The 27,082-nt window shown below is 47.7% G+C and overlaps 1 protein-coding gene across 1 annotated transcript in view; it reads left to right on the forward strand.

Moving 5' to 3' along the window:
- Positions 1-27,082, forward strand: part of FGF12 (fibroblast growth factor 12) — a 206,579-nt gene continuing 179,497 nt past the window's right edge. The window contains exons 1-2 of the mRNA XM_035334482.1: positions 1-125; positions 212-339. Of these exons, the coding sequence (XP_035190373.1) occupies positions 327-339 (13 nt within the window). The 5' untranslated portion in view covers positions 1-125; positions 212-326. The remainder of the gene's footprint in view (positions 126-211; positions 340-27,082) is intronic.

Below are 27,082 nucleotides of genomic sequence, written 5' to 3' on the forward strand. Positions count from 1 at the left end.
GCGGGCGGCGGGCGGGGCGCGCATGCGGGCGGCCCCCGGCAGCGCGGCGGGCGGCGGAGCCTCTCGCCCCCGCAGCGGCAGCGCCAGCACCGCTCCGCCACGGACAGCGCCCGCCCGGCGCCCAGGTAACGCGCAGCGCCCCGCAGCCCGGCCTCCCGGCCTTCCTCCTCCTCCTCCTCATCCCTCCCCCCCGCTGCTTGCTTGCTTGCAGCTCCCAGGCTGTGACGGCGCCGTCCCCACCGCGGAGCAGGCTCCGGGCTGCGGGGTGAGCAAGGGAGAGCGGCCGCCGGAGACTGCCCCCGGACGCTTCGCAGCAGGGCTCCGAGATGGAAGGCAAAGGTGGGTGCCGGGGGGGCGGCGGGGAGAGCACCGCAGGGGCCGGGCTCCGGGCGCGGAACGGGGCTGGGAGCTGCCGGGAGCCGTGCCGAGCCGTGCCACTGCAGCAGCGGTGGGGAAGGGGGCCCGGGGAAGGCGCCGTGTCGCCCCCCGGGGGGTGTGGGCGCCTCCCGAGGTGTGGGGCGGCACGGCGAAGGGCGCCTTTTGCTCTTGGTTTCTTTGCGCGGAGGGCGAGCCAGCTGGTAGTTGGCGATTTGTTTTCTTAATGCCGGGGATTTGCATAATAAACAGGAGGTCTGTCCCGTGTTTCGTGCTCGGGCAGCGGCGAGGATGTTTTTAAGAGATGAAGAGCGTTTCGTAATTAGGATGGTGGTTTTTAAAAATACCCCATATTTTATTTATTTCTTTTTTGGAAATGGGAAGAGCAGGACTATAGAGCTCTGCCCTCATTACGCTGCATATTTAACACATCAGAACATCCTGATAGATCGGAAGAAATGCACTGGGCACTGTGCTATTGAACTGTCCACCTTAGGAAGAGGGAATTGTTAAATATTACCTGCCGAGCTTAGTATTTGCATGCAGAGACGTGGATCCAGCCCAGGCGCGTATGCCCCACAGAAAGGATGTCTATTTTCCTGCACGTAGCTATGTAGTCCTGCATGTTTATTTATCTACCTACCTCTACAGTTGCATCAGACATAACACATTCAACTGGTACGTGAACTCAAAATCTGTAAATGTTAATTGCCAATGAAATATTGATGGTAAGTCAGTCCACGCAGTGACAAGGCCAGCTGCCATTCCCACCTAACCCCAGCTGCCAGCTCTCCTCTATAACTCAACTCCGGTAGCTGCTTAATTGATAGATATCAAGGCAGCAGGGGAATATGGGCTATATTAATTCAAGGAAAATGATGGTAGACTTGTATAACACAATAGTACATACCTTCCAGGGAGCTGAGCAAGCTATATTTAAACCTCAGGTTTATTTTTGTAACTATCTTGTCAATCAGGGCTATAGTTCTCCTGTGTGGGAATATCTGATTATATGCTGATTAAGGAAAGCTATTTCAATCATATGGAGGCAGCATGTCCTACAAAGTACAGTTTCTTGTGGGCAGTAATCAATAGGATTAGTGTAGGGGTTGAGGACAGGTAAGTTTTTGTTTGTTTTAAATGCATCTGCAAAGATTTGATTTAGATCAAAAGCTCATAGCAGGCTAGTCTTGGTTTCTTTTTTGGCTGCCGACACTGTTTTCACAGTTAACCCGAGATGGGACACCTTTAGCTTTTTGCGTGTCCTACTGGTACATGCCTTGATGCAAAGTGAGTAGACTGTGACATCAAAATAGCTTGTTCTGCGCCCTGTCATGCGCTGCACATGCAGGCAAAAAGCTTTCTGGAACTTCTGATGGAGCTCATGCAACCAGAGGAGTTGTGCAGGGGACAGAAAGGTAACATCTGCAATGAAATCAAAGGAAAGGGATCCAGCTAGCTGGTGGCAAAAGCAGCACCTGGTAGAGAGCCACCGGATTCCCGTCTTGTGCAAACAGATCTGTTGCGATGCAGTTGCTGCCTGAGTTGGGAACAAGCAGCTGGGCAAGGCAGCCTTTTGGGCTGCTGGTACTGGTGTTTGTTGGTTGCAAGACAGGCTCCACGGTACTCTGCTATTGGGCTTTTGGCTTTGGTGGAAGGACTACTGGTGGGAGACAACCCCAGGAGTCACCCTGTTATGTTTTGCAACACACCTTAGCAGTTTGCAGTTACTAGAGGTTTTCTGTGTTGGGGTAGAGATGGCAAACATCCTCTGTGGGTTTGATTTACCTAGGCAGAGAAGACAGCTCTTCAGAGCAACCCTGGCAGAAATCATGCCACCAGAATGGGACAGGTCCAAAGCAGAGATGGCTTTGAAGGAAGTATGTCAGTGACTTTGGCATCTCAATGGAAAAATGAGAAGGCAGATAGTCTGGTCGTGATAGGGGTCCAGTTGTACTGGCACTGAAGTAATTCTTGGAACTTCCTTCATGGTGGAGCAGCACGGGAAGGCCTGCCGTGCACAGATCTAATGGGCTGAAGTTGTGTACTTGCGTACTGAGGCACGATGCAGGCTGCCTCCCTGGAGGGAAGGTACAAGCCAGCCCAGCCCCTTCACATCCCGAGCTTTTGTGACTGACCCTAGATGGACCTGCAGCTGCATTGCCTTACTAGGTACTTGTTTACATTTTATGTACATTATTAAGCAAGCCTCTGCATTGCAAGTCTTGTTAGGACACTGCTGCTTGTGCACGCCCCGATACGGGGTTTCTCCGAAGTCATCCTGTGCTTTTGAATGTTCCTTCCTGCAGCCCTCTCCTACCCCACAGACCTCCCCAGTGCAAGTCTTAAAAACATCCAAATTCAGCTTTGCGCAGGTACTGGTGAAGAGCATGTGCTATGTTAAGTGATAGGAAGTCTGTTAGAACCAGCACCTTCCTTCTGGGCCCTGACTTCAGCTCTGCCTAGTGACTCTTGAGGATATTCCTGCCTGGGATTTGCCATCCTGGAACAACTTGGCTGCCTGGATGTGGCCGGTGCTGAAGCTTTGCAAAAAAAAGGTCCCTAAAAAGGGGGCTGGAGGCTCATCTCTGGAGCTGATTGTAGTGGTTGGGCTGGTTGGGAGCGAAGGGGGGTGGATGGATGGATGCACCATAGGGTTTGTACAGCAGGGGCAGGACTAAGGACTTTGCAGTCTCTTGGGCTGTTGCAGTAAGAGTGCAGGGAAGGGGGTGCTGGGGTGGGAGGTGGTGGAGCAGCCTGTGCCTCTGCCTAACAATCAAACCCAGGGACATACATTTCGACCTCCCCCAGTGTCCAAAAAGATAAATTGCCGCCCTCTATGAATCTGCAGTGCTACCAACACATCAAAGTGGCCTGGAAGTAACGCTTGGCCTCATCTAACTTGGAGCTCCCGTAACCGGCTCAGTTCTGCTCATTCACAGTCCCCGAACCTTGTCCAGCAGAGAGGAGCTTAAAAGAGTTGTAGCTGCTCCCGAAGCGCCGTAGGTGCTGGGGGAGGGAGGACGCTGTGGGTGAGCGCTGTTTGTGCATCTGCTACCTGATCCCTGTTCCCTGAATCTCGCCGTTACAGCAGTTCCTGCGGGCTGCAGCAGTAAGCGATACCGCTCGCGGCATCCCGGGAGCTGGGCTTTGCCAAAGCTAACAATAGTTAATGTGGAGGTTAAAGAATACTTGGTCCCTTGCCAGGTTCTTCAGTCAGTCAGAAACATGCGTAGCAGGGAGGGGAGCATCACACAGAGCTGTTTGGACTCAGAGGCTGGGGAAGAAATCAGCCAAGCAAGAGTCGAGTTGCACGGCCCTGGGCTTCGGGACGGAGCGGGGAGGGACTGCAGGAACCTTGCTGCCGGGAGCACTCCCTTTGTCCGAAGCTCCTTCATCCAAAGCTCCTCTACTCATTTCTCTAGCACTAAAGATGTAGGAAAATCCCTTTCTTGCAGCGAGGGAGAAAAGTCATCCCTTGTACCTTGTCTGAGGTGGGGATGGGGACTCGTGTGCCGCATGGGGAGCAGGGGCACGCTGCCCACCTTCTGCCAGGGCCCAGCTGGTGTTTGGTGCTCCTTTCTCCCACGGAAAGGAGTTGTGCAGGGCAGGCTGCTGGCAGCCCTGGATGCATGCTGGTGGCTGGGAAATGCAGCAGGACTTGTTCTTGTCAGCTGTGGGGCTGGTCTGCTGGGACAGCAAAGCTAAAACAAGATTGTTGGCTGCCCGCTGGCATCTGGGTGTGCTCCTGTCCGTCTCCTGAGCCATGGTCCTGCCCTGCTGGTTGTGGTGTTGGGCTGGAGATGTATCCCTGGTGGAGTTGGTCTTTCCCTGGGGAAGAGCAGCCTCCTGCCCAGAAGGTTGGGTGGTAGGAGGCAGGATCTGGCCTTACATCTCTCTTCTGCTGGAGAGATCCCAAAGCAGCAGGGCTTTGAGGTGTCTGCAGAGGGCATCTCTGCGGAGTGACTGTCCCAGGCAGGTGGTGCATCTAAGTCGTGTTTTCTTTCTAGTTGCAAAGACTAGGGCCAGGCTTTTTGCTTTTGCAGGTAAGCCACAAAGTTGCTGTTCACTGACATGTAATGTCTAGGCTTTTAAATGAGGTTCGTAAAACACCAGTAAGCTCTGGTTTACCCAAGGGCACGGAATTGCCCTTCCTGGGACTGGCAAACAGCTCTGAGGTCTCTGCATCCTGCTGTTTTGCAGATACATGAATGGGCAGGGTGGTTTGATTGATCTGCACCCCCTGAAGCCTCCTTGGCCAGACCCAGCATCGTGGGCCAGCTTTCTCTGCGCAGCTCTCCGTGTGCTGTGCCCCAAAAGGGCAGCGTTGTCACCTTGAAGAATTTGTGATCAAAACTTAATAAAACTTAATAGAGCTGGTGAACGTCAGGATTGCAGACAGGCTTTGTGGACAAGGGTAGAGAGGGCAGCGAGTGAGAACAGGCGGTTCTGGAGATTGCTGTGTGCTCTCCCCACCTTCGTGGCTTTCTTTGGTGATCAAAGAAAAGATCTTGGTGAGCCCAACAGTAGCTCGTGGCCTGGAGCTGTTTGGGGTGCTGACGTCAAACGTACTTTATCATGGAAAATGTACCACAGTGTGCGTTATCCGGAGGTGTCCTGGTTATTGTGAGCCTGCAGCACGTACTTCAACGCACAAATGTTTGTAAATAGGTAGTAAGGTGGGTAGGTTTGGTGGAGACTGGGGTCATGTGTTGTCTGGGTTTATTCTGTGTGACGGAAGCCAAGCAGTGGTGCAGTTGCTTCTGTTATGAAACTGTTCCTTTCCTAGGGAACACCTGAACCTCCATCAGGCCGGTCAGAAGCTTCCCCACGTGGCTCCCTTTCCATTAGGGAAGGCGCTGCGTACACGCTCTGCCTTTCACAGCGCTGTGCTGTGCGGTGCAGGACGCGTTACTGAGGCCAGCGCTTCCCAAACCGCCTGCTTGGAGTTTGACCCAGGGAAGTGTGTTTGGGGATGGGGATAAATGGCCTGATGTGTTTTATCCACCCCACCCTGCCCCAGGCTGTGCTTTTGCACGGGGGAACCAGCTTTGTGTGTAGCAGGGGAGTGCTTTGGTTGCCTGACCTTAACACTTGCATTTGGAGAGGAGTGTTCCTCTCAGGCTGGATCAGGGCTCAGCTGGAGCGGGGTGTTGTGAAGGTTTTGTTCCTCTGCCTCAGACTCTGTCCCCACTGGAAGATGCTGGAGGAGTGTTAGGCGCTAAGCCACGACTGCATGCATGCTGTTCTCTAATTTATTTCACTTGCTCTCTGAAGTGCATGTCTGTTCCTTTCACAGACATTAGAAATCACATGTAATGCAACACAAATACCGCCATGTCCTGGGAGAGCTCCATGATGGCAAGAGCTCAGGTTGCTCTGTGGGACTGGCAAATGTTCTGGCGAGCAAACCTTGGCTATGTGCTGCCACCTAGAAGAGCTGATAACTGGGTCCATAGTGCCTTTATTAACATCCGCAGGGAGCTGCTGAAACACTGTAGGTAGGTAGGCCTGGGCAGCTTCTGGATGAGAGGAGGGCTGGAGCCCAGCTGATGCTGGGGGCAGTGGGGATGGTACCCCCGAAGCGGCTGTGCTCCAACGCACCTGACAGGAGGAAGAAGTGGCTGTGCTCCTGTTCCTTCATATCTGCAGCCCGCCGTGTTACCAAAACAAAGCGGAAAGAGGACCCTAGAAATAGGCTTAAATATTATAAAACTGGGGGGAGGACTTAGTCATCTGGCTATTATTAAAATACCTAAGAAGCAGACAAATTCCTCCACCCCACTTTCCTGAGTTACGTGGGAGCTGTGGAAGTTGCTTTTAGCTTGAATGAAATGCTGGAGTACTTTAAAATGTTTTTTTTAATGTATTAAGTTGTTCTGACGTGCCATTTATACATGCAGCGACTGGAAGCCTAATCTGTGGGTACTTTGAGTAATGACCTGCATGCAACTGTTTCATCCTTAGTTCATTTAGAGTTCTGATACTTTTTTAAAAAAGGAACTTTTTTTAAAGCATTTTTTCAAAAGGCTTAGCTTACTGCAAGATTTGTCTTATCTGCTCTTATCTTTCCCTCTCTATCTACTCAGCTGCTCAAATCCTGTTTGAATTGCATTCATTTCTAACGTGCCATAACACTTGATATGCAAAATCTAGTTATTTAGGAGAACTGCAGAAACTGTTTTAGTCTGTCTTTTGACCTGTAAATGGGATAACATGATTAATTTTTACATGCAAAGTTTGGTGTTTGTTAGCATGGTAAAAGGCAATTTGACAATGAAAAATATTCCTGATGGGTGTAATAATTAATGCTTTCACTCAAAGTATAAAGATTTTAATAATGCTGTTATGCTAAGATGACTGAAGAAAGCATTTACTATTTTTCTGTCAGTGATACAAGGATGTTTCCCTTTTTTTATAGCTCCTGTATTCCTCCCTACTTCTTCTAAGTGTTCTTTGTACCCGATAAGAGTACAAATCATTGAGCTAATTCATTGAGTTTCTGCTCCTGGGTCCCAGGTTTGGGTGAACCTTATAATTTGATATTTATGTGGGATACACATTGAAAGCTGCAGCTTTTCCTTGGGATTGAATTAAACTATTTACAGTGTCGTCATGTTTCAGAAGAGATCTTGTGGCTTGAGATGATGGCTGTTTGCTCAATAGCGTGGAGGCCTGGGAGCAATACTGCAGTGTCTTGTGGATGTATCAGGATGTGTACTTCCAGAAGTAAGGCATTTTATTCACTCTTTTTAATAGTGTGTGCAAAACAAATCAGGAAAGTATGGAATAGTATTTCTAACTTGGAAATCTGTTTTTCTTAAGCTCTGCAGCTTTTTCTCATCCCTCTGTTGAAACCTGATTTAGATGGACTTTATTTGCCATCAGTTTTTGAATAGGTAAGGTTAGTTTGAACATGGCTACTTGGGGGATTTATGAAGACAAGTCAGAAGTGCTGAATGTTTTATTGGCATAATGAGGGAAGGTCCTTGCTTCTCAATCACTAAGAATGTATTATTAATGCAAAAACACTTTCCTTGAATTTAATGGCATCTGTGAAGAAGCTGATAAGCAAGAAGGCCTCATCAGGATGAGTGAAGCACTTCTGGTCACTGTTTCTGAAGCTATGCTTGCTCCAATTGGAAGTACCGTCACTGATTTTCTCCAAGTCCAGCAAGCCAGGGGTCATTGGTAAGATGTGCGTGCTCAAGACTTGTGATAATCCTTCCTCAGGAATATGTTAGACTAGAGACCTTCTTAAGGTGTCTTCCAGCTGATGCTGTTCTCTGACATGATGCTACTGAGGAGTTTGAACCCTGACTCAGGTTTTGAATTCATCATCTGCTCAGGTACTGGTCCGTACCCTCCTCTTATAGCTGAGATGAGGCAGTGCCCGGGCACTGAAGATCTGGGTCCAGATGTTATGGCTGCAACTTGTCTGTGATCTGTACAGTGTGTGTGTGTGGGAAATTACAGGTGGCTATGCAGTTTGAAAAGTCAAATCTTATATGAGGAGGGGAATAATCTCCCGCATTGAAGGACAGCCCTCAGGGCTTTCTTCTTTACTGATGGGCAGTCTTGAATGTACATTGTGGGAGAGAGCTTCAGTAGGTGTAAAACTTGTCTGACCTTCAGTTGGAAATGTCTTATAGCTATGGCTTCAGAACACCAAGAAACAAACACAAAGCATCAAATATTGCAAATGGCCAGAATTACTCAGTTTCATCTCGGGTGATCTTTAAGACTCAGTTTGGTTTTCTGAAACTTTGCCTGGGAAAAGACATGCAGTGTGAACTTATTCTTGAGAATCCTTGCTACGATGCAGAAGTGTGCACTTTATTGCTGCTTTAGAGTAGTCCTACATCCAGTTTCGTAAACTTTAGTGGTTCCTATACACCATAAACTAGAGGAAAATGGCAGACATGCCAACAAAACCAGCAAAAAAAAAAAAAAGGCAGAATCCAGCAACTTCTAGTATATGGAGGGGGAAAAAAAACTTATGTAAAAGTTATGTAAAAGAAAACTTGATTTCCTAATTTGATACTAACAAGCCATGCAGTGTAACTGGGTTGACAGCAGAATAAGCTTCCTCAGCAAGACCTGCTTGCTGTAACACTTTGAGCATATTTGATCTCTTTTGAAGGCTGAAGCTGAGCTTTTCAGATATCTTCTAGCCTTCAGTTCAAACTTCCTTTTATTATCGACCAGTGAGCCTGGTATTCTGACATTGCCTATTAACCAGTGCCATACGTTCCCAAATAATTGCACCGACAAAGTCAGCTGTTAATTTTTAAACTTTTTCTTTCTGTCAGTGTCTCCCAGTGGAGAAATTACATACTGTAAATCGTAGCCATTTTGTTGCCATATGAGAAGTGAGGGAGAAATCAGTGGAGAAGTTTAAAAATTACTGTCCTGAGTCTTTTCCAGTCAAGCTTTATTTAAAAAGCCCACGTGGAGCTACCCTGAGCTTGCACTTGGAGAAGTGAATGAGCAATTTGGTCAGTAGGCAAAGGGCAGGTCTCTGCTGCCTTACCAAACTGGGAAGACAATGGAGATAATTGCATGATTATGGGCTGGAAGACCTAGTTAAATGACTTGAGCCCTTAATTATTAACTAATTAAGTAGGTTTGGAGAAGACTTTTTTTCATAGTGTTCCAAGGGAATGTTAAAATACCAAGCAGTTGTGGCTTGATTTACTTCTGATTTTTCTTCCTGCTGCTTTGAAGGCAGATAATTTGTCTTATTGGTTGAAACTGTATAGCTCTGAGGATTTTGTTAGCAGCTGCTATTAAAATCTCTATGCGCTGTTTTCAAAAGTCAGAATATTCAGCCGGTCTTAATGACTGAAGTACATTTGTAACAAGTGGCTATTTGCTGAGACACCTTTCTCCCATGCTACTGAACATGGCACCAGGTATCTAGACTTACCTGGCAATTTCATTTGCATCATTCATCTCTCAGTAACATGAGATTCAGGCTTTCCTACCTAAACTGTATTTATAGTGCATTTTCCCCGAAATAAAATAAAATGCAGCATCCAGTAATAGTAAGACTTGTAACAAAAACAGCTAAGATTAAACTTTCCACCCCCCTTTGATTAAAAAGTTCCCAGAAATAGTGAGGACAGGCCTGACATGCTGAAGCAATGCAAGTATGCAGCCGTGGGAAGTATACAAGGACAGAACAGACTGTTTAAAAAAAAACTAATTGTTATTTATAGTAAGAAAATACTGATTTTGATAAAGTTGCCCCTTCTGTGCACACTCTGAGGATGGTGACAGCAGAACGGAGTGCAGAATTTAGCCCTGTGTTGTGCTGCCTGTGAAACGGAGAGCAGGGGACTGGGGCTGAAGCTGAGCTTTGTGTGCCCAGAGATCTTCTAGCACAAGTAAGTCTTTGAGCTGTGCAAGTCAGTCAAATGGTGGCAGTTTTTAGATTGATGCCCTGCTATATCTGTACTTCTATACATATACAACCATACGCGGTTCCCTTTTCGTTTAAAGGTTTTCAGGAATAGGCTGGAAGAGTCTTGCTGAGTCCCAGCACTGTTAAAGCAGGTGTCACCACCACTGAAACTAGTTTATGCTCACCTGGACGTTGGGTTTATACTCGGTAACCTCAAATACAAGGCTGGTGTTGAGCTGCTTTACTGCTCTTCCTGAAGTCATTGGTATTACCCAGAAGCTGCACAGCTGTTTAGTCATCCAGGGCAAACAGAGCATGTCCTTAGTGCAGCTTTCCATCTTACCCTGAAAGTGGTTGTGGTGGGCTGTAGGCTTGGAGAGGGTCGAAAGGAACTGCCCCCCAAAATACCAGATTTTCCAGCCTGCAGAAAATGCTCTGCTATTACAGATGGGTCCTGCCTTGGACCCTATCGGTGTGTGCCGGTGCCCGAGGCAGTACCAAGAAAACAACTTTGTCAGCCAGACACTCACTGTGTGCTGCTTGGTAAGGAGGTACCACGGTAACTCTTGCTGATCTCATACAGGCACTGGGGATATTGTGCATTGCTTTTAAGGCAGCAGGTAAAGGTCCCTATGGATTGTAAAGCACTATAATTATTTTCAGTTATGTTATTTCCATATGTAGATATGTAGAAGAGCCTTGTAGCTCTTCTATCTGTTGAAGTACAGGTGTTAAGATGTTGGGAGAAACAGCTGCTTCCAGCTATCCATTTAAGCTACCTTTTGTAAAAGTGAAGAGCGGCGTTTGCTGGGAAAGGAGGGTCATGCAGGAAATCCTGTATTTTCCTCTTCAAGTGCCTTTCAGTCCCAAATACCATGCTGTAGTTTGAATGTGTTTTGAAATTGTTTCATTTAAAAAAAAAAAAAGGCAAGGCCCACTTCAAACAGAACAAACAAATACTTCACTTAAAATGTAAATATTTGCTTTTTTTTCTGTGCAATTCCCCAGGACAGTTCAAAAGAAGTGGTTATGAGATTTTAAGTATTGAAATTGACTACATCGGGTATTTCCTTGCATGCCTCAGCTGCTAATGTTCTGTCAGCAGTTACTGGCTCAAATGCTTATCGAGGCCCCGTGAAACCGGTTAGCTACATGGAAGTGGCTGCTCTGGCCTTACCCGGATGGATTATCTTGTAGCTTTATGAAAAAAGTATTACTCAAAACAGATCATTCTCTTGATTTGTGAGCTGTGAGCCATGTCCCGGAATAGCCCCAGCTGGCACCAGTAGCTACGAGCTCTGTGTATGTGTGGTGGTGCTGCAGGGTACCAGAACCGGTGACCACGGTGGCGACCAGCCAGTGGCTGCTGAATGTCACAAGCCTAATGAATTGCAGCTCATGCATCTCATAGAGGAAAAATGCAATCAAATTGTCTCTAATTATGCCTCCAGATGATGATAGAGCAATACAGAAATAGCGAAGCATGGACAGTGAACTCGGTTCTTGCTATAAGACAAACCTGGGTGGGTCTGGTGTCGGACAGTTCGTTTGGCTGAAAGACACGCTGGGCTGCCTGCTCTGTTCCTGGAGGGGCTGGTTGCAACTGCATGAGGCAATAAATCAGTTGCTCCAGGAAAGAAACCCCTTGGCTCTCAGCTCAGCCCCTGCTGGCAAAAAGAAGTGTGGAGATTGGGAGCCAGGCTTCTGCCCAGCTGTGCCAAGTCCAGGACACCAGCCTGTAAATCACCTGGGTTCAGCCCCTGGTGTCAGTGCTCTGCAGGAGGAGAAAGGCAACCAAACCTCTGGTTTACAGGAGTTTCTGTGCGTGGGGACAGAATACATGGTGTGTCCGTCTGGCTTTGTAATAAATGGGATGTTGGTGCCCCGGCAGTACCTGTTTGTGCACGCTTTAAGGCTGAGGCATGTCTTCAGTACCTATGCAGGGATTTGTGTTGGGAAGCCAGTGTGGTTTCAGCATCTTACCCTGCTGATCTGAGACCTCGCTTGGGTGGAATGTGCCATTGGGCAGTGGTTGGATCCAAATCCTGATGTCGTGGTGTTGGCCAGAGAGCCTGGGGGCTTTGGGAAGGGGACTTGGGGCTGGTGTGGGAGTGGAAGGTGTGGAGCAGCAGGACTCCAGGTTGAATCCTACCTCTGACTTTTCATGTTGCATTGACATTGCTTTTAAACCCTGTCTGGTTTGTTGCTGAATGGTACGGAGATCACTGGGGTAATACAACATGGTCTGGGAGTGCGAATGGCTGTATCCATGCTGGGCTGGTCCTCAGGAGAGTGGAAGTTCATTAGATCCAGAGGTCAGCCGATGCTTGCACCTGAAAATGAGTGATGCGATGTCCGAAAGTGAGCTGCCTGATGCAGTGAAGGCAGGAAAGTGGCAGGGGGTGGGGTACAGAAATGGAGCTGGTTGGGAGAATGAGCAGTCTGCTGGAAGCTGGGCACTGAGGTCTTGTTTTCTCCAGGTCGTCCTAAAGGTTTGGAACTGTTTCATCATTAGAACATGCTTCTGCATGGGCTGCTGGTGCTGTCAGCTCCTCCCTCTTGTTCTGACTCATGGCTCAGCGATGCCCTGAGACAGCCGAGGTTATGGGATGCATCCCACACCAGCTGCTCTCATGGCTAGCAGAATTAGCGTAGCAGTTCTCTGTTCTGTGGGTGATGGGGCTGTTTTTCAGCAGTTCAGCAACAAATAGAGCAGTGGTGTTTAATAACAGAAGGTAAGAGCATAGTGTTGGACCCAGGGAAGATTCAGGACATACACACTTGTGCTGCAGCATCCTGAATGGTGGTCAAAGATTGTAGCAGGATCAGAGCCCTCATGACCTGCTTGGTAGGACAGGCAAGGACGGCAGGAGATCTCTGTTCTGGTTTTGTCTATTTGATTGCTGTTGTAACGTGTTTTATTCTCATTTTTTCCTCTGAGCTGTTGTCAGGCCTGTACCTTCGAGGCAGGCAGGATGTGGTAACGTCTCCTGTGCCTCAGACAAAGCCCTGATCTGTCTGTAGTAAAGAAGGTGTTGCAGAAGGCACTGGAAAAAACTTCAGGTCTGAGAACTGCTGCTCTAACAGTGGGCTGTAACCCAAAGACAGACATCCTTATGGAAATAAAGATGAACCGACCTACGTAACAGTCCAAGTAATTGGACTTTGGTTTTGGTTCCAGTTGCTAATCAGCTGGCATTTCATAACATCTTTCTCCTCCTTTGCTGTCGACTCCAATAACTGCTTTACAATCTCACATTTGTTGTGATGGCAGAAGTTGGGGATTCCATAACTGTGCTGATTTGCCGCAGGACCTGGTGGATGGACGTTACCTAGAATGGTAAATGAAGTCGTGTGTGTGTGATCTAGTGCTAGCGTGCATCACTGCCTGCTTCACGTCTTACACTGAATGCGTAACGCTTCTATAAGCTCTAATTGCAAGACTGTTCCATTTGCATCATTTTGCAGGATACAACAGACTTCTGTCTGAAAGATAATCCTAGTTTTCCTTCTGATAAGGCCTGCTTCCTATGCACTTTCTGGTGGGACCGAAATCCTTCAGTACAAGGGAGATTTTGCTTCTGTAATACATTTCATATTTTAAAATACAAGAGCATATTTATAGAGTTACAGAAATGTTATTAATCTTGCATATAATCTGCTGCTTAATTTTAAAATGTACAAATGTTGTACAGAATTACTACAGTAACCTTGTTTTATGAAGTTTAAATGTGTAGTTAGCTTGAAGTAATAACCTGTAAAGTTTCCATGCACAGTAAATCTCTCTCTTCGTGCAGGAAAAGATCTTCAAAGACAAATATTTGCAGTAATAGAAAAGGCAACATGGAGAAATAGTGTCAAAGAACATTATTCTTTATATAATTGTTTCTATTGTTTCTATTCTTTTCCTTACGAATCTTCACTCAAGGCGAATACCCAGGGATGTGTGAATGCATGCCTCAGCTGTCTGGTGCTGATCACCTTTTTATGATGGGAGGGGATTAAGAACTTTGACAGGATTTAGAAGAGCTGTGCTGCCTTAATGTTTGAGATCTCTCAGGTAGCAGCTTACTTGGTTTTGTTGGTGCCAGATGCATCCAGGACTGCTCCAGAGAGAGCAGTGAGTCTGTCTCATCGGATCCTGCCAGGGGCATGCCACTTGGGTCTTGGCTTCATCCTCTGCAGAGGGAGTGAAAGGTACTGTTGAACTGGAGTGTGACAAGTTTTGCTTCTCAAAGATGTGTTCTGTGTGTCCCCCAGGCAAAAAGGGGACTCAGTGGCTCTAGTCCCAGTCTCCTCTTTTGTTTGTCTAGTAGCAGGAGATGCTTTTGTAATATCTGACCTTGATCCAACCTTTGTCAGCAGCTGCTGCTGAACTCAGGGTGAAGGTACCTACCTATATGCTACTGGCTTCTGGATAGCTGTGCCTGTGGGAGGGTGTTGTGACAGCCTGGGACTGGTGGCATTTCCCTCCCTAGTTAGAGATACTCATGGAAAAGCTTGCATCCACCACTGAAGAAGCCCAAGTCAATAAGCATCTGTATCAGTGCGTGCTTATTTGGTCCCCTTCCCTATTTGTGCATTTGTGTTTACATCGCTGGTACTTAAAGGTGCCCATAGGGTAAAGTTGATATCGTCTGTTTGAATGATGCAGCCATTTCACAAACACACGGTAGATCCCTGGGAAGTCAAAATCTTTCTCTGAAACTGTTCCATTTTGTTCTTTTGCAATGCCCAGCCAGGAGCCAGCAGTGTCAGCTCCTTTTGGTGTTAGAATGCTTTTGGAGTAATGAGGCTCATCTCGCATACAGCAAGGGACCCAGCAGCCAATTAGAAACATTAGACTACTTAAAGCCAAGGCCTTTCAAACCTGGTATAGACTTGAACAACTTTCAGAATATCCATCTTCTGGGAAGTTTGTGTTCCAACATTTTGGTTTGCCCAAAGAAAAAAAAAAACATGGAAAATTAATGGGACATAAAAAAAAAATCAGTTCAGCAGCATTGAATTGTTCTGTTTTGACGTCCGTTCAAAATGAGCTCAACCTCTAAAGCATGCTCAGGTGATGTAAGGTCATATGAAAGTTTTTTGCCAAAAGAGCCAAAAAGCTTCTCTTTCATTGACATCAGTATTTTCTCATCATGATGTATGGTTTCAGGAGCTGAGCCTGGCAGCTGGACTCCCCTCTCCTCCCATCAAGCCAGTCCAGCAGGTGAAACTCCAGCACTTTGCAATGTGCAGCACTAGGTTGGGTATCAGTGCCACAGAACCAGAAGCCATGAGCATTGCCGCTGTTACAGTGGGAAATGAGGCACCGAGCAGGAGCAGCTTGCTAAAGGTCACCCTCCAAAGTGAACGGATGAGTTCTTCTAACAGCTTGCAATGAAACACCTTTTCAGGTGTTACATGAGGAAATTCGTATGCTTAATGAAAGTCAGAGGCTGCATTGCTTTGTGGAAGATGTAATTCTCCAGGGACTTTCCCTCAGAGCAGAGGCATGAGCCACAATTTTTTCTTGAAGCAGTGTGGTGGTAGGGCAAGGCAGATGAATTTATTAAAGGTCTTTTTCAAATATTTTGGGTCAGTTCAACATGGCAGAGTGCTCTTACTGGCCCCGTGTCAGACACTTCCCTGCAGTTACCCTGGTGAGGCTGTCTCAGTGTTGAAAATGCAGATTTTTAGAATTTTTCCCCATTATGCAAGGAAAAAAATACAATTCTCAATGGTGGTAATGAGGGAAGCCTGGGGGCTTGTTGAGGAATCATCTGTGGACCTGGTTCACAAGCAGATGATTTCTCTCAGTATTATGTTGTTGCCCTCCTTTGGCATAGAGAAACAGTGAGAAGGTCAGCTTAGAGCACCAGTAAGTGGCGCAGTATTTATGCCCAGCGCTTATTACCCCTGGGGTTTAGGGAGCTTTGAGGAAATTAAATGCTTTTCACTATTGACCCAGGTATGTAAATATCTCAGTGTATATATAGGCAGATATTAGAGGTATCAGTTCTCATCTTAAATGAATTTTTTTTTTCAGAGTTAAGAGAGAGCGAGGTCTCACAGGTGTATGCTTCCTTCCTCCACCTGCCAGCATCCTATTTGTCCTCAGAGAATACTCCGGTCCTAATAAATGGGAGCTGAATGCCCTGCTGCAGAGCTGTTGGCTGCCTCGTGCCATCAGCCTGCCCGAAGGAGTACCACTGACACAGAAGAGGAGTGCGCTGAGGACAGCGCTGCCGTTGTTTGGGGCGGCGAGGGACGGGAGTTGTGTTCTGAGGCATAACCAAACCTTCAAAGCCAGCCTTTGAATTCCAACTTCAAAAAAAGTTACTGGCAGGAAAATCAGGGAGTCCAGAGGAACAGTTGCGTAACTCAAATGTGTATTTTTCCTAGAGGTTGTTGTGAGCTGTGCGGTGACTTTAGAGGTGTGTGCATGTTCTCGTGGATGGGTTTTTGTGTTACAGGAGCTGTACCAAGCAGTTACTAGAAATGGAAGTGTGCAGAAGTATTTCAATGTAGGTGACACCACTGCTTGTTATAGAAAAGCATATACACATATTTAGTATTTATCTCTAGGCTATCTATATAATGATATACTTTGTAAAAAGAGAAAAATAACGGGGGACCAGGAAAGCAGCATTATGAAGCAGAGTAACTTAATACTTTTTCAGAAAACCTAGACTTCCTCCATTCTGAAAATAACAGATACATCTGGCTAGAGTTGGTTTTTGCTTTTATTCTAAATTCAGAACACTTGCTCTCAGTGTTTCAGTGTCTCATGGCTGATTGCTCTGTATGGAAGATGGATATTTTTCAAAGATCTCTGCTTAGTGTTCACTTTATCAGGGAAGGTCTCATCTCTGCTTGGATAATGTTGAAAAGCAACAAATGAGAAAACACTTCTCAGCAGTTGGAGGAAAAGAATCAAGATAAAGACTTTTATAGTGCATCCTTTCTTCAAGAAGCAGAGTGGTGCAGAAGAAATTGTTCTCTAGGTTTGTGAAAGTCTGTACCTCTGGCTGGTTTTCTTCAAGCAGTGCACCCAGCTGACAGGCTGTTTTTTATGTAAGTTCAAAAATCTGGTAAGGCTACGTTGTATGTGAAAAATAGTCATAAACCCAAGGTGGGCATGAGAATGTTATTTCGTTTTTTTTTTCCTTGCATGAACCGTGGCTTGGTAGGTCAGCAGGTATTAATTTAAGCTCTCTATGCTTTCCTTTGTGGTGGTATCTTAAAAGCAAAGGTCGGTACTTCACTGAGTGTGGATGGTGGCCCCTTCTCCAGAGGAATGAATGGAAACAAGCCAAAGATAGACTTGGTACAGACAGAGCTACACAAGGTAGTGCAGAGCTCTAGGATGATCCTGGCGCTGCAGAGCTAGCTGTGCACGGGATCTGGTCCCAGAGCTGGTGCAATCTCATGTCTCAGGCTTGTGCTGGCCTTTCCCAGTCCCAGGTCTTGTGAAATGCTGATCAGTGCGTAGCTGTTGAAGAGGTGCGTTGTCACGGCTGTCCCACCACCGCTCATGGATGCTGCCCAGGAGGGGTGGGAGCACCATGTTGCCTCTGAGGTGCTGGAACAGCCCCAGCTGCTGCACTGCCTCTCCAGCAGAAGTGAGTTGTGTGCAGATGGAGACTGAGATGCTGGATGGCTTCTAGAGTTGCACCAGCGTTACAGCTTAGCTTGCTTTTGCACTTCCTTCTCAAGCTTGTTTTTGCACATCAAACATTACATGTAGCTATTTATGTATTTGCCAGGCCTTCTCCGAAGCTCAACCAACAAATGGATATTTGTCATCGATAAATCCCTTCCTCTGGTTGTTTGGGTTTATTGATTTATTTTGATTTATTTTGAACCACAGCTTATTAGCAAAATACATGGAAGAATTCTGTTGAGAGGTATCTGATGAGAGGTATCTGATAGATGTGGAGGTTCCCTCTGTTCAGTCTTCGATTCATTGTCATTGGAAGAAACAAGCATGGCAACCACAACCTTCACTTGTCTTTAGGCTGTCCTGCTTGCTGCTCTCCTAGGCACTAGCAGGGATGGCCGCTGCAGAGGGCAGGGATGCAGACACTTGGTTATCCCTATCTCTGTGTAGTCTGCAGAGGTTTCTTCCCAACTCCGGCTCTCGCAGGCTGTGGGAACAGCCTGGCTTGCTCTGGGACAGTCATCTCACTGGGTGTTCCAAGGGGACCTGGAAGTTACTGACCCAAACCAAACCAAGTTGAGGTTTATAGCCAGTAGAAGGGACATTTTCTCCCCTCTCAGGGCAGCAGTGCTCATAAGGTTTCTGTGCATGTTTTAGCAATGATTTTCTGGAGACTTTCTGGACATTCTTGAGGTAACTAGGGAAAGAGCGGGGCCAAATCCTTGCTTTGTGTGTATGTCACCTGAAGTCTCTGCCCTGGATGCTTTAGGGGAGCTACATGAATAGCATGGAGCCTTAAGGAGAGTGGGGCTAATCATTTAGGAGGAACCCTTGCTAAGGCAAACACGTATTTTAAGGAGTGTATAAAATGTCTGCTGCAGCAAGGAACTTGCCCAAGACACCCCGATGGGTGCTGAGTTCCAGTAATTTTCATATGCATCTGATGAGATTGCTTGGGTTAGCTGCAATGCACAGTAGGATGCAATCAAAGAAATTACCAAATCATTGTCCTACAGAATATGAATCTATGAAAGCCTGTTCTCCAGCTAAGCACTTTGGAGAAGTTTTAATATGGATCTGAGCACTGTCTTGGCACTGTGTGTATGTTTATGCTTTTGCACCCCACGGATTCTCATTTGCCAAATAAATTAGTCTCCCACAGATGACTCTTTGGAAAATGCAGTCATCCATGAGCGGTCAAAGCCAGCCGAAGATGCCCTGACATAGGAGAAATCTGTCCTCATTGTTCTTGGGCTCTTCTGAGCTTCTTCCCCCCAGACTTCATCCTGTGCTCTGCTGGGAGTCCCAAGGACTAGGGTGCAGCGTTATTGGTGGTGAAAGGTTGGCTATCTTCAGGAGAAGGGAAAATAATCCTGTAATTGATTTGTTAATTGCAGATCAGGCTCAGATGCTGTGGAAAAGTAATTGGCTTACCTTGATCTGCTCCTGTATTAGTCTGTGTTCCTGCATTCATTACTGCTGGTGCCCATGTGTACTGCTGGTACCCAGCCAGACAGGTTTGGGGATAGGAGGGAGCTGGGGTGGGCGAGCAGCACCCAGGGGCAGTGCCTGTTGCTGCCAGGAGGCATGGTACCTGCCCTGCCAGCGTGAATGGGCTTCAGTCTTGGGTGCTGCTGCTCAGCCAGGCTTTACCAGCACAGGATTCATGTGTTTGGAGGTGCCTCGTTGCCAGGTATAGCTGTTGGTGAGCCTGTGCAGCTCTGGTTTAGCCAAGGGGTGTCAGGACAGGCAGTCCCAGTGTAGCTGCAGGGAGGGATATAGGAGGAGGCTAGGGAGATGTGATCAGCCGGTGTGCAAGCTGCTGATTCGGGGGTCTGAGCTCCCAAAATAAGTCTGAGGTCTATTTCCTTTCTGCTCTGAAAGAATAAATTTGCTTGGAAATGAACGTGGTTCTGCTGCTATTGCAGCACCTCAAGTGGGATGGAGGCTGCGATGTTCTGTGCCCTGGAGAGCCGTTACTTCAGCCACGTGACGGGACCCTGCAGTTACGCCTTTCCCCATTGTATCGGCAGCCTCTGCCTCAGCCGCCTTTCGGTTCGAAGCAGTGAGGGCTTTGATGGCAAACGGTTCTGCTTTCATGGCAGCGTGAGGGAAGGGAACTGCATTGTGCTTTGGCTGGAGGAGGGGAGGGCAGGACTGGGGCTCTGTGCGTCTGTATCTTCACAGCGCTGAGCTCAAACCTAGCTTAACGGGACAGATTTGCAAATTCACACCTGCAAATCCTGCCTTCCCAGGGTTTTCATGCTCAAGCATTTTATTCGGGCCCCAGAGAGCAGCCCGCACCTGCTCCATCTCGCGGTGAGACGGGCAGCTCAGATCCCTTGGCAGCTTGATCTCGGTGGTGAGCAATGCCTTATCCTGCAGCACCGGCCTCTTTTAGGGGTGGGGAGGCTCGCCCAGGTGAGCAGGGACCAGAAGCACAGCCCTGCCCCTTGGTACTCACTGCTAATGCTGTCACAGCACAAGTGTAATAGAATTTGTGTATAGTACTAGTGTTGCCTAACCCCACAGATCACCAGGTGGTCAAAAAAAAAAAAAAGCCTTTTTTGCTGGTGCCTGCATGAAAAATGTCAAGGAGCTGTGCTACACGCTGCCCGTGAGTCTGGCCTTGTTTCTGCTCTTTCCTACCCGCAGTTCGTGCGTTGCATTTTTCCTGAGACAAGAAGCTCAGGCTCCCATAACCATGGAAACCTGGTTTGTCTTCCCTAATAGCTTCAGATGTACTTAACGTCCGTCCACTCGGGAGAAGGAAGGCTGTAAGCTACAGGTTAGTTGCCTGCACCTTTTGGGGTGCTAAAGGCAAAACCTCTGAGCCCCCCGAGCATGCTTCTGGCCCACCAGAATGGAGCAGAAGTGCAGAGGTGATGCCTGAGGGGCTTATGAAGATATACCAGGCAGGAGGAGAAACTGGGGAGCGAAGGAAGGCCCCCTGGAGAAGCGGGAAGGTGCTATGAAGCTGAGTAAGAAAATGGCATTTCGGTTGTCTTGTTCTATGTGTGTTGGCTTGGCATGCTGGGCACGCGGAGCTTTGTTGTGATTTTAGTTAATGCTTTAAAATAAAACAGCTATTTTCCATTTTGGGTTAGCAACCCTTTAAATAGCTTGTAGTAGGGGAAGAAATCTGGATACAAGCCTGTGAGCATCAAATAAGCTTTGGGATGGCGGATGTGGGCCTCTTGCTTTGACAACTGCGTGTGTCTCCGTACAGCTTCATGCTTAGTACTGGAAGAGCGATCGCTGATAACTGTGTCCCAGGGCTGGAACCCGGTGTCAGACCTGTTAACGTGGGGAATAAATGTCTTAGGCTTTAAAAACTGATTCAGGAGGGCTCTTTCTGCTGCCTTTTGGGTGTAGATGAGCACACACCTCCCCGATGGGCTGACTTGAAACTTTCCTCTTTGCTGTTCAAAGCTAGGTACGTCAAACAGAAGCTGAGCACAGTCACACCCCTCCGCTCCAGGCTTACAGAAGCCCCTCGGGCATTGCAGGGGCTGGCTGGGCTTCATCCCTTCCCTGAGTCAGGCGTGGTGCAAGCTTCGGGCAACCCGTGGGGAAGCAGAACTTTCCCTCGCCAGGGCAGTGTTTGGTGCATCAGTCTGTGCCAAGGTGTTTGTGAACTGGGGCAGAAGCAGGACCAGGAGCAGCAGCCTTGGCCATGGGCAAATCCCAGCCTCTGCCTGTGAAATGGAGTTGCCAATGTTTCCCTGTGGCTGTTGTAAGGCGTAGTGCTCATGAAATGTTCTGAGCTTTGGGGTGGTACCTGCTGTAGAGGGCACTTCCAATGGTCCTCAGATGTCTTCATTGGCACAGCAGGTGCGTGGAAGCACCGGTATCTTCACCATGTGAAGTATGAATAGATGCTGGAAATGCTCATGAGTTAAAATCAGCATGTTTCTAAGCCAAGCCTCTAAAATTCATCTGGCATCTATCATGTGGAGGTGTTCTGAGTGTGAAGACAAGGAAAATGATAGCAGGTAAAATCCAGGGTTAAGGCTAGTGCCTGGAGAAAAGCCATTTTGGAAACGCTCCGTACCTCTGCTTAATATAGCTGTTGACATTCTGCCTCTGAGCAGAGCCACCCGTCTGTGTGATGGGTCCAATTTTTTGTGGACATGACAAGCATAAATCTCGGCTTTCTCCATAGCAGCCTGGAAGAAAGGGTTTTCATGCCAGTTACTGCAGTGTCAGAAGAAGATTGGACTAAAGCAGGGAACCACACTCCAAACTCGCCCTCTCAGTAGGGATTCTGGCCAGCACAGCCATGCAAGATGTAGCCTTACAATAACAGTATGCTTCACAGAAACAGTTCTTAGTTTTCTAGCTCCTTGAGTGTTTGGTGAGCAGAGAAACAAATGCTTGGCTCTTGTCTGTGCAAAATCCAAGTAAGGATTTGAGGAATTGGTCCTGCCTGTGTGCATCTGCATACACCGCAACTGCGGTAGGTTATTTTACTGGCAGTTAAAATCAATGTGTTCTCTCCCTGCAATTTTCTTGTATTATAGATGTTTTTCTATTCCTTCTTGACATAGACTGAAATCATCTTTGGATAGCTGGGACACAGGACACAGGTATCCTCATCAGAATCCTAGTCTCTGTCCGAGTTGGAAATACACTTCTTATGTAAATTTAATCAAGATTGCTCCTTCTAATTCAATCACAATCGAAAGGCATTTCATAACAACAACAAAACTAATACAAAAATACTAACACAAAGGAGACAGTCGGGAGGACATTTCCCCATGGGGGTTTCTGGAAGCCAGCAGTTCCAGCTGTTGGTTGTGCCAGGGCTGTCAGAAGTGCCCCAGGGCCCCTGCAGCTCACGGGGCTGTTTCAGTGCTTGACCCCGTGGGTACCCTGAATGGCTCCAGGTTTGCAGCGTTGTCCTTGGGCCTCAGGGATTGCTCTGGTATTACCAAAAGGCAGCTGTATTTGCCCAGTGACTATGGACTTAAGTATACATACTGTGTTATGTCTACATACCCCCACACGATGCCCATGTTTATTAATTTTGCTGCCACAGCAGCCGTTTACCACACTGTGCAGCCAGTGGGCTACACTGATAGCAAATGGTACCTGAACTATCTTTAGTAGCAAATCAGCGTAATTGCAGTGGTAATGCAAATGGTGCCTCTTAGTTAGCTCTGGTATTTACATCGCAACATAGCGAAGTTCACGGCTAATCGCTGCATCAATACGCAAGAGTCGAGACTGCAGCTCTGATAATATTTGCTTGATCTGGCATAAACCTTCATGCATGTATGAGGGAGAGACCTTTGCCTGGACGTGTACGCAGAGATGGACCTTCTCCGAGTAGTGCTGGAAAATATCTGTTCTTCTGAGCCCCTGCTTGCACCCAGGGCAGGGTTTGTACGGTGATGTGTCATAGTGATGGAGATGAGTGGAAGTGCGTTTGTGATGGCCAAGTCAGCATCAGGAATTGGGCAGGCTGTGCTTGGAGATGCATTGATTTGGAGTATCCAGGGTCACTTTGGTTTGCTGGGGCTGGTGATAGGTGCTGGTGCTGTTTGCTGAATTGCACTTTCCTGGTGACCTGCTTCTTGCCAACCCAGTCTATTTATGGATCAAATGGCGAATGAGTGACTGCTGTTTGGGCTGTGTGTGTGGAGCTGAAGAGCCTAAGTGAAAGTGAATGCAGAAGTGACAAATCATCCCCCAGCTGCTGCTGAGGAGAATATCTGATGATGACTGCAGTTGTGGTGCAGATCCCACGTACTGTTAATATTTTTGCTTCTGCAATGAAGCTATAGCTAAGGGTCAAGATAGGTGGCCTGGTGACTGTGGTCAGGGAAGGAGAACAAGCTGCTGGTGTGGTTTCCAGACACCCAGGCAATAACATTGCCTCTCCACAGACTTGCTCTGAGACCTTGTCAAGCCTCATCCCTCTGCTTTTGATGTGCAGCCTGCTTTTTTGATGTACCTGTTGAGGTTAAATGCTTGGTGACAGTTATGTCTGTATATGGTGCTTGGTGCTTTTGGTCCTGATTCCAGTCATTCCTTTGAGGTATTACCGAGCTGAAAATAATCTAGTAGCAGTTATAAAGCATGAAGGAGCTGAATGTGAACACTTAGGCAAAGTGTTCCCCACTCCCCCAACCCTATCCTTCAGGAAACATCTTTTGAGAATCTGTTAATGGTTTACACATCTCTAATGTCTAGTAACAAGTTCCCTATAGCTGTGTGAAACCTAGAAGCAGTGGGTTGATCTTATTAAGGCACGATAGAAAAGGAAGCATGGAAAACAACAAGGAATTGGGCAAAACTGGACATTTGTCTTCCAGACTGGATTATAATCCAGTCTCAATTGCAAAAGATCCAGTGACAGCTTATCTTGTACAACATGCAAGGCAGGGAGAAAAATGTGAACGCTTTCTTTTAGCTTTGCTCCTGGCTTTTGTTTTCCCCTCCTGGAGGTGAGATGCCCATGCTGGGCAGCTCGCAGCAGGCAGGGTGGTGGCTCCTGGCTCCGGCAGCGTGGCCAGCCCGAGTGTGCTGGGGGGGGCTGTGCTGAGCAGAAGCAGAATGCTGCTCCTCGGAGCAGAGAAGCTCATGGAGGGAGCTGAAGGTATCTGAGCTGTAATCCCAGCTGTTCTGAGGTTTGAATTTTGGGTTGGGTTCCAAATGTGGAGATCCTTTTTTAAGGAAGCAAGTCTTAAAAGTCTTAACTACCCTGTTCTTAAAGCAATCATGCACGTCTCCATAGGGCGACTTCTGTCATTGCTGCCCTGTGGTGCCTGGGTGTGAAAATGTACAGTGAAAAGGTGGTGGGGCATGGGCAGGGATCTCCTAGTGGTCTGGGACTGCAGTGCCTCCTCTTAGAGATGAGTTGGAGATGCTTTCAAAGGTAACAGACTTGATAAATTGTTGCACATCATCTTAAATGCAATTAAAAGCCATCTGAAGAGTCTCAATTTAGGGCATCCTCAATCACCAGTCACTTCTGGAAAACAAGCAATGCTTCATGCTGTTCACAGTGCATATGGATGGAGCAAGAGCTGTATGACAGCCTGGAAAGGGACATGGCACCAGTTCCTATATTGTTCCCTCCCTACAGAGAAAGAAAAACACAGAAAAACATCTCTCCAACATTCCTCAGCTGGCCAGTTGCTTGTGTTTTCTTTGGAACAGATTCTTGCCATCCCTTCCTCTGCCAGCTCTCACTTCATGCTGTCAGTGCCTCCCTTGCTTTTCTCTCTCCGAGATGCCACCGCTTGATGCTGGAGAACCCAAACTCCAGTTCCTACTTGAAAAGCTTCATGTATCAGCTGCAGTTGGTAAAAGTGAAGGGGATAAAGCTAAACCCAAAGGTTTTCCACAGCTGGATAAAAGTCCAGGGTCAATTTTTGGAGTATATTTTGTGCATGTAGTTTGAGCTCCTGGAAGCTGTGTGCACAAAGCAAGGCAGACCCTGAAAGCCCCAGGTTTACGTGGCCATGTGTGGCTTTCTGCTCAGAGCATGGTCGTGTGGAGGTGGCAAACAGGAGGGGATGTTTCATGTTGTGTCCAGCCCTACGGCATGTAGTAAGTGGTGCTGCAGGCCTGGCAGATCCGAGTGGAGTGGGCTCCGGACTGCAGCTCTGCTGACTCACGTGTTTAAATATTCCTTTCTTCAGGTTGGGCTGGGAGGTGGTGGTTACTCCAAAACAGAGGGAAAAGGATCGGCTCCAGCTGATCCTGCTCAGCCTTCCGCTTCCACAAAGAGGTGACTAACAAACAGGCTCCCTTGGACTGACTGCAGGAGCTGAAGCCCATGTCTGCATCCAGTGAGGATGCCCCGGTTTTCTTTCTAGTCACTTGTGTGTACTGGTGCTTGTGAAATGTCTTTGTGGGTATCAGCTGCTATGGAGCCTTATCAAGGAGACAGCTTTTACAGTTGTTTTTTTTCTTATGTCTAAAAATTCAAGGGATCTAGGGACTGAAGTCAGCCTCTGAGGGAAATGCAGTTTCCTTACTTAAAATAACTTTATAATGTCCTTTTCTCTCCAAGGTCTCTTTCAAGGCTCTGCCTGGGTTGCATTTTAACTTGTGCAGAGCAAGTCTGCCTGAGGAAGGAGGGTCAGGAAATTTGGGGAGGGCAGCTTGGGGTGAGGAGGGAAGGGGAAATGCTGATAAGGGTGACGAACGCTTTCACCTTCAGGAGTGGCGAGCTGTGGGAGAGCTGGCTGCAATGAGGGTCTGGCACAGCTTCAGCTTGTGCACGTGGGGATGGATCAGCTGAGAGAAATGACTGCATTTATTCAATGAATTTACATGAGGTGCCTGCACTGCCAGAAAGGGCTGGGCTCCCTCCTTCCCTCCCCAACATCAGCGGCTCCACACAGGAGTGGCAGGACCTGGCCGGGGGTGTCAGCGGAGCTCTCAGAGCACGAGGTGAGAGAGTTGGGGCTGGAAGCAGGGAGCCCCAGGGCACCTCATGCATCCACTGGGCTCCCCCAAATGCCCCAAAACAACCTCTGCTTGCATCTGCTCTTATTCCTGGCTCTGAGGAGATGCCCTGCCAGAGACCTGGGGCACACAGGAATCGCAGCTTGTTATGAAACCATGCTGGAGAGGTTAAATTGCTCATTTCTTAACTCTGTGGGGTTATTCCCCCAGGTGACTGTTAAATATGCTGCCCAGGCCTGTGATTAGGGAGTGTTTATCCTAAAGCCCCCCCAGGGGCTGTGACTAGCCCCTGCACAACCTCCTGAGCCAGAAATAAGTGGTTCAAGTGGGGAACTTGAGGGTCCTGCAGCTGGTGCTCTGCTCCCTCAGCTTCCTGAGCTGAAGAACATTTGAAGGAAAGCCACCTCCCCTGTCTTTGTAAAAAATTAATACACAATGTTTAAGCTGAAATTGAAGTTTCTTTAAATAAGGACTTCGTGCCTGGTTATAGGACTTAAGGATCTGCAGCACCAGATCTGAGCTGAAGCTCCATGGGGCTGGGCTCCGGGTGAATCCCCACGTCCTACCCCAGTAGTCACATTCTGTGGGAGAAGCTGAGGGGTGAGGTGCTACGTTAAACACCAGCTTGGGGAATAATGCTGGCCAGCCCATGACAGAGCAGTGATGCTTCAGGCTTAAACTTTTGATTCCTGAGAGCTGCGGGAGTGACAGCCTGTCCCCAGCGGCATGCTGCAGTCCCACCTCGGTGCGCTGCTCCTGCTGCAGGGGCCTCGTGGGACGCACAGAGCAGCTCATGAAAAGCCTGTGCTGTGAAAATCCCCTGGCAGCCCTGGATGAATCCCGGCTTTAGATAGAAAGTTGCCTCTGAGGAAGGAAAAAAAATCATACTGTGACTTTAATATGTGGTGGAGAATCTGTAACAGCCTTCACTGCTGTGGATTCAGCCTGGTGGGTATCGGTACTGATAACACTGTCAACATCACTGTGAGCTGATGAGCTAGCTGTCAAACACATATTGCTCTGGGCACACGTTTGTCCGGTTCTGTATTGCCTCTTGTTAGACTGTATTTGCTAAAGGACAGAGCTCTTTGATCACGTTTGTTCCTTACGTAGGTACTTGCGAACTGTGATCAGATCGTCCTGTTAACCTTCCCCTTCGTTCAGGGGAACAGATGGTGCTTCTGGAGCCTTTCTCCAAGCTGAGCTCTTGCTCCTTTAATCATTCTCTTGGT

The sequence above is a fragment of the Oxyura jamaicensis genome, chromosome 9, assembly GCF_011077185.1.
Source record: "Oxyura jamaicensis isolate SHBP4307 breed ruddy duck chromosome 9, BPBGC_Ojam_1.0, whole genome shotgun sequence".
Taxonomy (NCBI): domain Eukaryota; kingdom Metazoa; phylum Chordata; class Aves; order Anseriformes; family Anatidae; genus Oxyura; species Oxyura jamaicensis.